The sequence below is a fragment of the Meriones unguiculatus genome, chromosome 17 (genome assembly GCF_030254825.1).
Source record: "Meriones unguiculatus strain TT.TT164.6M chromosome 17, Bangor_MerUng_6.1, whole genome shotgun sequence".
In the NCBI taxonomy this organism is placed as follows: Eukaryota; Metazoa; Chordata; class Mammalia; order Rodentia; family Muridae; genus Meriones; species Meriones unguiculatus.
In genome coordinates this window covers 26853353-26865135 of record NC_083364.1, presented here as the reverse complement: position 1 = coordinate 26865135, position 11783 = coordinate 26853353, and the positions used below count along the sequence as shown (strand labels likewise).

General features: G+C 48.7%; 1 protein-coding gene across 4 annotated transcripts in view; it reads left to right on the top strand.

The window, feature by feature from the left end:
• The window catches only part of Dgkg (diacylglycerol kinase gamma), a 189508-nt gene that overhangs the window by 96757 nt on the left and 80968 nt on the right, over window positions 1-11783 (top strand). For all 4 annotated transcript variants that reach the window (XM_021636139.2, XM_021636137.2, XM_060370120.1 and 1 more), the window contains 2 exons: window positions 659-819; window positions 8996-9060. In XM_021636139.2, coding sequence (XP_021491814.1) covers window positions 659-819; window positions 8996-9060 — 226 coding nt within the window. The remainder of the gene's footprint in view (window positions 1-658; window positions 820-8995; window positions 9061-11783) is intronic.

Genomic DNA, 11783 nt, shown 5'->3' with positions numbered 1-11783 from the left:
GGTGCATTTACTGTATAAAAGAATAAGTTTTGTTAAGCCTTTCTCATACATGTTTATCCTATTCCTTAATCTTATCTCCCACCAATACCTTCCATTGTTCCACATCCTATTATCCCTGCCCCTTCCTCTTTCAATAGTCCTACTGCTTTCCTGTCTGGTAGGTGGGTAGGTGAGTGGGTAGGTGGGCAGGTGAGTGGATGGATGGACAGATGATAGGCAGATAGATAGATAATATATAGATATTGAGATACATGTAAATATGTGTTCAATCTCTATCCCACATATGAAAGAAAACATACAATACCTAATCTAGCTTACATCACTTAACATGATAATCCTTAGTTCTATCCATTCCTGCCTGATGTAACTCCATTCATCAGCTCACCCATTCTCTAGGGCTTACTTCAGCTCCAGAACCATGCCTGTCTCTAGCCAACAGCCATTCCATACCTTGCTCTCAGGCTTCCAACTCAACCCCCAAACTCTTAATAATTACTCCCTATTGTCCCCCCTTCTCCCTGGCTCAGAGATCATAAGTGTCTCCATCCCATAGACACCCAGAAGTATCCCAGCCACAAACCTAAAGAGCGACTTGCTCTGCATGTGCGACAACGTCGCCTGTCTGCTCCGGTGGTACTTACCATGCCCGTATCCACAGGTTACGAAGGGGGCAGCTTGACAAAAATCCTCAAGGAAATCGAACAGAGCCCGTTGGTGATGCTGGACCGTTGGTACCTAGAAGTCATCCCGAGAGAAGAGGTGGAGAATGGAGACCAGGTCCCATACAACATCATGAACAACTATTTCTCCATCGGTGTGGTAAGTTGGCCCTTGACTGCTTTTCTTCATGACCAAAGAGTGTCCATTGACCCTTCTGGGCCCCTACTCCTTGTCTGTTCTGTTTGTCCCTAGCCCTGACTTGGGTCTGAGCATCCTCAGATCTGACACCGTTGTGGCCTCCTGGATTGCATACCCCTTGACTGGAGAAGGAATTCTTAGCCCTAGAATCTTTAACTGACAGAAAAAAAGACAGAACTTTTTCTTAGACAGATCGAGAGAGAGATAGACAGACAGACAGATAGATAGATAGATAGATAGCTTTCATATATATCCTTTAATTTAAACAATTAAATCACCCAGAATTAAGGCCAGGAAGAAACCCTCACGAGTGTGGGAATTTGGGAATCCTGACCCTGTGGAATGACCACATGCTTCCACCAGCCTCGGCCGACCTAACGCCTAGACTCCTTCCCTCCTGCTCACCCCCTCCTCCCAGCCCAACCTCGAACTCTCCAAGTGCTTCATACACCCCTAGGAAGATTCTTCTCCTACTGACCCTCAGGCTGTCTTCCCTGTTCCTCCGTGATGCCTCTCCAGCCCCTGTTGCAGCCCATCAGTGTACTACACGGAAGAGATAGCTTTAATGTGCCTGGTCAACCCCACGCCCATATACAAGCGCATGCTTGTATGCACAAATATACACATGCATGTATACGTATGCACACACATGTACACACACACAGAGAAGAAGGGACAGACGGACAACGCTGTCTGTGTTCGCCTTCCATCCTCCACCCCAGCTAGTATAATTCAACCAGCTTGTCCTACTGAAACGAGCTCCTAGCTCAGAGCAGGTGCTACTTCCTAGGCTGTTGAGGACAATATGGTGAGTGCATTGGTTTTTTTCCTTTTGGTTATTCAAGACAGGGTTTCTCTGTATTGCCCTGGCTGTCCTGGAACTCACTCTGTAGACCAGGCTAGCCTAAAACTCACAGAGATCCTCCTGCCTCTGCCTCCCGAGTACTGGGATTAAAGGCGTGTGCCACCACCACCTGACTTAAGTTATTCTTTTTTATTATTTTATGTATATTGGTATTTGCGTATGTATATGTGTGTGCCGGGTACCTAGGTACCCACAGAGGCCAGAAGAGGGCACTGTAGACCTAGAGTTACAGGTGAGTGTTAATGCGTGCTGGGGCTTGAGCCCAGGTCCTCTGGGATAGTAGACAGTGCTCCTAGCCACTGAACTATCTATCCAGCCCCCGACTTGGAGTGTTCTCAGACTGAGATGGGCTTTTGATGCCAGCTCTACTGAGCACTCTGTACTGTGGCAGGCTTTTGACTAGAATTGTGCATTCTAAACAGCATGGCAATCCTCAGGCATTATCTCTACAGAAAGGACTGCCCTCTTAAAGAGGTGGAACACAGACACACTCCCTGACCAGGCCAGTCCTGGGTGCGAGCGTTTTTCCTTTCAGCCTCCCTTCTTAGAGATTGTTCTGGCCAGTGTCTTGTGCACGCGAGCTCCTGCAGGCCATCCTCTGGCACCAGACTAAGCGATATCTGCGCTCCTTCGTAATGTACCCCTTTTGAGACTGGTGGTGGTGAGGGGATGGAGGGAATGGGGGACGGAGTTGGGAGTCTAAAAGACAGCTCCAGGGGGTAGCAGATTTAATGAAGAAGCTTCACTTTTTTAATAAGGCTAAAACAAGAAGCATGGGAGAGAGGCTAAAAATAATCGTCTTACAGTTAGGAGAGGGATGAAGAGTCATGACATTTGCAGCGTTTCTTCGTTGTTTCCCTTTATTCTTCGCACACATGGAAGAACGCTGTTTGCTCAGTTTTCTGAGCGAAGGAACAGTTTCAAACGAAAGGATTTGCCTTCATCTCCTCACTCCTACTCCAGCACTCTGGTATGACTGAAGCAGGCAAGGCAGTGTGGGTCCAGGGTAAGACACTGTCAGTGTGGAGATGCACTGCGGGTTCCTGGCTTATTTCTCCCCACCCCACCCCACAGCCAGATTCCCAACTTGTGTAGAGGGACACTTTCCCAAGCCCTCTTTCAGGGCCACCTTCAGGGATGATGCAGACACACACACACACACAAACACACGCACACACAAATGCACGCACACACGCATGCACATATGCGCGCACCTAGCTCACACATAAACATGCACACAAAAAACCCTTTCTTGTACTCAGGCCTCTGTCAGGCTCCTGGAGGGTGAACATCCCACTATCATCTTTACCAGACCTCACTTTGTTTTGTTTTGTTTTGTTTTTCTTTTTCCTGCCGCAACCACTGTTTGGCGTGCCGGTGTTTAGAGTGGCTATGGTGCATCCAGGCCAATTATCCTATTGCCCAATGTGGTTGTTGCATTCGTGTGGGTCCAAGCCAGTGCGTAGTGAAGCCGGGGGTCAGCAGTACAGGGGATCAGTGTCATTCTCCTGAGCCCCACTTAGCTGTGGGCTCAGCACAGACCCCGCCATCTGTGAGGGTATCCAAACCCAGTGTGACACGGCTCAGCAGCACCCCTTTAAAAAAAAACTTTGTACCGATTCTTTGTGAGTGTCACATCATGCACCCCAGTCCCACTCATCTCCCTGTGCTCTCGTATCCACCCCCCATCCTTACAACAACCCCCGACACACACACACAAAATAAAACACACACAAACCTAAAATTAAACAAAGCTTAGAAAGCACCTCGTCATGGAAGCTGTAGCGTGTCACAGTGTGTCCCACAGCATAACCCTTTGTCCACACATCGTCACTTGCAAATGTCCCTTGCAAGTCGTTGCAGTGGTTCGAGGGTCTCTCTTTGACTTCTGTGACACCATCAGTATTGGACCTTCACTGGGACTCCTTCTGGTCATCCTGTTGTTGTCCCGTGTCATAGAGATTCCGCAGCTTTGGATCAGGAGGACCTGCCCTTTCGTGCACCCCAACAAATCACAGATGATGTAGATTTGGGGGTGGACCAGCTCAAAGCTTGGGCCTGGGTGGTAGCGGCAGCAGAGCTAGTCAGCTTGCCGCCTCCGGAGCCAGAGTAGCACCCCTCCTTAAAAATGGAAATTCTGCCCCGCACCACATTTTGATTTGTAATTTAACTCCATGGCTCTCAGGAAGGTCTGGGACTCTGCATTTTAAAACAAGTGTCTGGGAGCATTCTGATGCTGATGATCCCAACCAAGCTCTCAGAGGATGGAAACAGCACAGAGCAGAATGTACACAGGAAGTGGGTCTGGGCCACAGAAATTAAAATTCAGGTAATGAAGGAGAGAAGAGAGGAAGCTGGCCCCATAAAAAGCAGCCAGGCAGAACTGATCGCTGAGCAGCAGGACAGACGGAGAGGCTAGGCTGCCCAGGAGCTGCCGGTTGGCAGGTTCCAAGCATGGCTACCAGTAGAACCTTCCACACATCTTCCCTTTTGTGACACAGCTCTGGCTTTCTCCAGCATCTGGCTTTCCCCACTGTAGACAACCTTCCTTCAACTAGATACCCGGGCCCTAAACATAAGAGCCATGACCATGAACTGTGGTTTTCATGCATTCTTTCAGGAGGAAGGATAGCAGTAGGAAGGAAGTCATGAAGGAGGGAGGAAGCCAAGGAGGGGAGGGGATAGAAACGAAAGAAGCTAATTGCCCCCCAAGGAAGAACATGCAAACAGACACCCATCACCCCCATGTTTACCCACCTGCCCTAGACTGACCTATCCCAAGGACGGCTTTTTCATAGTTCTTTTCCTATACCTTTGCTTTGTGCGTATTTATTGTCATATTGTACATGAGTGAGGAAATGGGACATTTTATCTCACTGGCGTGCCTTTAGCTTTCTCTTGATGGAATGTTTGCAGGGTTTGTGTGCTCAATCTTTAAAAGTTGGAAGGTGGAAATCTTGAGAAAATAAGTACCCAATGCGTAACCCTGACAGAGTGTAGGGCTGACATTTGCAAAAGGTCTTGATTCCTATTTGACTTCCCAAACTTTGTGAGAGAAGTAGATGTGTAAACCAAGCCAGTTCTGACTCCTTACAATGCTTAAATATAGTCTCTGTCTCTCTCTCTGTCTCTCTCTCTCTCTCACACACACACACACACACACACACACACACTGGCAAAGAGATACTTGCAATGTCATTGCCACTCTGAAGGGCTTGTGACACCTATTGAACAAATGGCTGTTGTCTTGAAACTGGAAAGATAATGGTTGTGCCCCAGCTGCAATGTCCTGGGGTGCAAACAGGACTCCCTGGCCTGACCAGGAGTCGCTGAGGCTCAGCACTACCGTATACCAGCTGGAATCGGCGAAGATTCGGCATTTGACTTTATTGTCCTTCTAACTTCAGACATCCCCTGGGAAGAGATCCTGAACACAGTCATCCAGTCCATCACTTCCTCTGACTTCTTTGGCTTCTTCCTCCCTGCTCTCTATTTTTGGATTAGCTGAAAGGTCAGGATGGCCAGGTATTGGTGACAGGAAGTTAGGAACTACAAAATAATTCCGGGAGCCTGAATAACTCGGAACTCCTCCCAGGCTGTGCTGTCAGTTGAGTCTTAAGAGAGCGATGAGCAGCTAATCCCTTGACTTACCAGCAGCCCACATGCCATTTTCCACCTTATAGATTGTTATTAGTGTTCGCTCACCTCATGTCCCACAGGGACAAGTCTCCGACCCACGGAGGGGGGGAGGGTTGACAACAAGATAGATGCTTGCAAACTTGGTTTCTGTCAGCACTGAGTGCTAATCTGTCACGTGTTGGACTCACTAACAAGTGCCTTGGGTAAGCCAGCTACATCTTTTCTAGTCCCTCATCTGCCATAAAATTTCTAAACAACCCAAATTTCAAGCAGTCTTCCCTGTGGACGCTTTCCTGTCTCTGTCTCCAGAAGCTGCCAAAGTAACAAAGCACTGCACTGTCCCGGATGGCAAGCACAAGCCACATGTGGCTACCGTGTGCCTGAAATGCCTTGCCTAATTTAAGGGGTGTGTAAATACTAAAAACACACCATATTTCAAAAATGAGACATAAAAATATCAACAATTTTTATTGGTTACATATAAATTATAAATTTGGGGGTATACTGGGTTAATTGAAACATTCATGAATTAATTTCATCTGTTTTTACTTTTTTATGTGGCTTCTAGAAACTTCCATGTTACAAACATGCTGTATTTCTATTGGACAGCACCGGCCTAGACATTCCAGTATCACAGAGTCCAAACAGCAGCAGTTTATGTTTGAGAGTGAGCCAAAACCCTTTATCCAATCCTGTGTCCGAGGTTTTGGCTGCAGAAGGAACAGCTCGGTCCACAGTACATCCCTTCTCCTCTTCACCCCATAATGGACAGAACACACAGAGGCAGTCAGAAATACCATTGCTTCCACTGGCCTGCCATTCCTGTCGCTCTGTGAGGGAAGAATGGAAGCACTCTTTTGTTGTAATCATCAAGAAAGTAAAGACGCTATGGTCAGTGCTCAGCATGCAGCCTCTCAGCTGAGTGAAAGCGAGTCTTGGCTCTTTCCATCTCCGGGGAGACAAACATGTCAGGGGCTTTACACTGCCTTTCAGGAGACAGCTTAGCCCTTCCTTGCTGCTTCGCTCATTTGTCAAGAGATTACACTGTCAAATTAGGAGCCACACGCTGAGCTAACGATATTGTAAATACTGGCCTTTGGAATAGGCCGTGCAAAACTTAGCAATGGAAAAACCAGGGGTGATGAGGACTGAACAAGGCAAATGGTCTCTGCAAATATCCCAGGAATTAAGAACCAGGGGGCCAGTCTCAGTTGTACTGGGGTCATGGCAGTGAAGTACAAATCACACAACATATAAATGTTTGCTTTGGGGTGCTGGGGTTTTTTTAATTGTTTTTTTGTTTTGGTTTGGTTTGGTTTTTGGTTTTTCCTGACAGGAGAAAATCAGTGCTTCAAAGAAACAAAAATAGTTGAAATAAATCCCTTTTGGAATTCTAGAAAATCTTTTGACAAGTGTCACAGGTATCATAGTGGGAGTGTTCACTGAGATTTGCTGCAAGACCGGGAGGTAGGCCTGGGCTAGGCTTGGAAGAGAGGCTACCCAGAGAAGCTGAGGAGGCTGTGTGGGTCCAGTGGGCCTCCCTGGACCTCCCTGGACCTCCCTGGACCTCCCTGGACCTCCCTGGGCCTCCCTGGACCTCCCTGGGCCTCCCTGAGTTTTGACACCTGCTACCTGTCCTCCACAAGGTGACTCCGCCCAGACCTTCAGCTCCCGATGATGGGTCCAAAACTACAAGAATGAATCAGTAACAAAAAATTTAACCACTAAACTCCCAAGGAATGCTTACCAAACACAAAGAAAGCCTATAATCGTGGCCTGCCCTCCCAGATTTCACGGAGTGACTGATGGCTGGGGTCACTCTTGTCCCTTAGGAAACTCATCACCCCAAAAGCTTCTTCAGTGAACTGCACCTTTTCTCTTGACACTGAAAACAAGTCAGCATTCAAAACTGTCCAGCACGGTAGCACACACAGTGCAAGGAAGTCAGAGGTAGGAGGATCTTGCGAGCTAAGCAGCATCTATGTCAGTGGTTGTCAACCTTCCTAATGCCTTGACCCCATACAGTTCCCCATACAGTGGTGACCCCAACCATAAAATTATCTTCATTGCTACTTCATAACTCTAATTTTGCTATTGTTATGAACAGTAAATGTGAATATCTTGTTTCTTCGTGGTCTCAGGTGACCCCCTGTGAAAGGGTCATTCAACCCCCAAAGGTTGTGACCCACAGGTTGAGAACTGCTGGTCTACATAGTGCCTTCCAGGCCAGTCAGAATCACACAGTAAGAGCCTGTCTCAGAAACAAAGAGGGAGGAAGGGAAGGAGAGAGAGAGAAGAAGAAGAAGAAGAAGGAAGAGAGGAAAGGAAGAAGGGAAGAAAGGGAAAGAGAGGAAGAGGAGAATATACATTAGCTAAAAATCTACTCTGTGGAGGTTTGGAGTGTTATTTGTTTGATTGTTGGATGGTCGTTGGTTTGGTTTGTTGAGATAGAGTACCACCTTGTAGTCCAGGTTAGCCTTGACCTCTAGATCCTCCTGCCTCAGTCTCCCCAAAAGTCCAGAGATTTCTGTGTTTTGGTGTGGCTTGCTGCTTCTGGGCAAATCTAAATCAGCTCCTTGTTTCCGGGCTGTACCCTCTCCAACCCATTAACCAGTTTATTTCCAGAGTTTAGCATCTGGCCCCACAGTGCTAGATGGGGACTGGGTGACCAGGGGACGGTACATTCTTCTGCCGGAAACAGGGCTCATTAAGACGTGTGGAAGGCTAGGGTTGAAGGAGAACTGGGTTCACCGTTGGATCCTGTTCTGAACTGTAGATCGTGGAAGCCCAACATCCAACCTCCAGTCACAACCATGAGCACTCACAGGAGGGCTGTGATGGGAGTGAGGGCTGCAGATAGGAGGACTCAGGGCTAAGCGCCTCCCAACTGTGAGGATGGGACCATGGAGCCTCATGTGAGTTCCGTGGTCCAGGTGGAGCCAACGGGGGGGGGGGGGGGGAGGACACGACAAAGTGCATAGAAAGGGATGGGAGATTCTTGCTGACCTCAGAAGCAGTCCCTCGGGCAGAATGACTGACTAATAAGCAGAAGCTAGAAGTTCACTACTCGTTTATTATCAACTATTGCCATTAATTGTTACTAGCGAATCAGACAACAAAGACTAGCGAATCAGACAACAAAGAGTTAATACATAACGGCCTTTTCCGGCCAGCATCAGCTTTGGCTTTCGACAAGGTGCTATGGTTGTGTAAGGCGTTACCATTACTGAAAGCTGGGTGAACGGGACATGAGAAACGCACTATTTTTGCAACTTCCCATGAGTGAAAATGACCCACACTTCATGCCACCACCACACCCCACGCCCACCGGCTTCTGGCTTCACCTGAGCAGGAGCCCCTCACTGTCCTGGAAGGAATTTGTCTTTCTCTTCACTCTAGGGTTTGCTCCTGCCTCAGTCTCCAAAGGCTGAACCGTGGCTGCTCCCTGGGCTTGAGTTACAGTGATAACTGCCAGGGCTCTCAGGCAATCAAGCTAAGCTCTAAGATGGCTGAGTGGTGGCACTAGCTTACCCCTGGACGTGGTGCCGAGCCCCTGTGATTTGGAGCCTTCCCACCATACCTCATGGCCACAACCACTAACCAGGCTTCTGCCTTCTCTTCTTTCTTTTTCAGGATGCTTCCATTGCGCACAGATTCCACATGATGAGAGAGAAACACCCTGAAAAATTCAACAGCAGGTAAGCGAGCGTGCTGGCCGCCCCAGTGGCACCCCGCCCTCCTGGCACTGCCAGCTAGTGCGGCCTCCCACCTGCTGCCACGGAAATGTCCTTGGCCCGGGTCGCCCGGGGACTTCGCTTGCCACGTTGCCGGAAGGAGGGTTTCCATTTCTAAGAAGAAAAAAAAATGTCAGAAACCTGCAGCAGCCTGGCCGCCGGTCCCTTCCCGCAGGAACCGAGGAGAGGGAGGCGTCTGGGGACAGCAGGGTAGCGGGGAGCCTACCCTGACCTCCTCAGAGGTTCCCCCCAAAAACCCGGCTTCCAGCAGGGGGTTGGGGGGCGAAGAGAAGGGCTCTGCTGGGGTCTCAGGCCGGTGGAGATGCCGCGCTCTGTCCCGGACAGCAGAGGGCAGCAGCAGGGACCCCGCAAGGGCTGTAACAGCCTGAGCACGAAGGAGCGGCCTCCTACAGGCTCCTGCAGGCTCCTGCGGGCCTGGAGATTTGGGTTCAGACCTGAAAGAAAATTAAAAACCCGATGGTCAGTTGCAGAGAACCCAAACCCGTGTATCAAGGTGAATGGAACCGATCAGAACACAGTTGTGACTGGCACACGATTACCGAGGAGCTGTCCATTTCCCTTTTCTTCCTCATTTCTCTCTCTCTCTCTCTTCTTGGCCCTGTCTGACTCTAGCCTCTTCGCGGTACTGTTTCAGGCTCATCCCCAGGGTCCACACCTAGCCTCAAGCAGGTGGGGAGCAGTGAGATCATAATTCGGATTCGATCCCTGAACCTGAACGGATCGCCATTTATTTAGCCCACAGAACTCTCCTCAACGCAGGAGTTATAGAGTGTTATTTGAGGACATTCACTTATAGCCCAGCTCACTACAGCCCGGGAGCTTAAGCAGGCAGAGGCTGGACACAGTGAGCTAATACCACTCCCGGACACTGACGGCAACTGAACTGCATGCACTAGGGTTGCATTCCATCTCACTCAGACCCCAGAGCCACAACACCCTACAAACATGTGCTGCCAGCCCCTGGCAACGCCATTCCTGCCCTCGGCCTCGTCGCTCCGGTACATGCACGCAATCGCTATTTTCAAACCGCTATATATATTTTATTAAAGTGTTTACATTTAGGAGTCTATTTACGCTGGAAATGTGGGCAAACTTTAAGTTATTTTTTTAAGACAAATACAAATCTATTCATGACAAAAAAAAAAAAAGGAAAAAAAAATGACAGGAGTCAAACCCAAGTTCTGTTGTGCCCAAAGCTTGTTTGAGGTCGTTTGTGTTGTGGCTAAAACTGAAAAATCCCAAGATCCTGTCAGGGTTGAGGTTGTGCTCCAGCCTGTGTGTGTGGAGTAGGCTCAGGCGTTAGCAGATGTCAGAAGGAAGGTTTCTCTCCCTGAGCGAGGCTGAGAATTCCCAAGATCACCTCCCAGTAGGTCCGTTTACATGCCAGTTTGAAAGCTTTTTCTTTTAGCTATTCTTGCTACTTCAAGTCTTCCCCTGAAGCGGCCTTGAGCCCCCCACTACTGGGTCGGACAGGGAGTGGGTGGAGGCCTTTTTGAGAGTAACTACTTTGGGGGCTTTTCCGTTGCGTTTCAACTCGTTTCTCCCTCGATGCTCTAGAACACGGTGTGTCTGCCCGTTCTCACTCGCCTCTGTGTCTGAGGACCTGAGCGAGCGTGTTGCCATTGTTACTGATCTGTCTCAGCACCCTCCCCCCGCCCAGCCTGGTCCTCTTGGTGCCTGGACAGTCCTTCCGTGTAGAAGTGGTGCTCATGAGTGAGCAGGCCTCTCGTGATGACCTCCATGGCTGTGTGGAGGCGTGTTGTGGCCTTTTCAGGGGGCTCTGACCTTTTGGCAGGAGTCCGCCTCTTTCCCACACAGATAATATCAATTTCTTCCTCATCCTCGTTCTTCCTCTCCAAAAAGAGCCAACCCTGTGTCCTCTTTTCCCCCAGAAAGGCAGACCAGACGCTCACACCATCAGAATAGCAGCCTCAAGATCACTTTTTGAAAAAAAAAAAAAAAAACACTCTTCTATCCCATTGTACTGACTTTCAGTGTCTTCTTCACACACACACCCTTACAAGTCCTCAAGCGTGTGTATCTGGGAAGATACCCAGAGCCTGGGAGATCCACGGGTTCTGCTCATTCACTCGCTCACTCAGCAACATCTTTTGAAAATATACTGCAGACCACACACTATTTAGGCATTTGGGACCGATAGCCCGGCGCTTACTGTCCACCTCTCTCCCACCGGATCCCCAAACAGGCTGCAAAGCAGGTGTGCATACCAGCATAGGTGCAGAGGTGACCTAAGAGAACACAAAGCAAGATCATGGAGTAATGACAAAGATGTGCCATCCCAGATAAAAAAAAAAAAAAAATCAAGAATAGATTTTACAACCTAATTAAAAAAAAAAAAAAAAAAGGCAATCCTGGAGAAGGAACCAGCTGTGCCAGGAGGTAAAGAGAGCAGTATGCTGGGGAAGAAGAACCCCTTGGTACAGCTGTTGCATGGTCTCTGTTATGGAAAAGAAGGTGGCTCTGTCCCTTTAGAGAATAAGGAAGCAGGAGACAGAGTTTCTCCATATTCCAAAAATTAAGACACAGCAACATGGCAGCTGAACCAAGCATCAGAAAGCCACATTGTTAAAGTCCAGTTAGAAACACAGATCTGTCAGGAAGAAAAAAAAAAAGACAGCCTCAACCAAGGTATGAAGGAATTCATC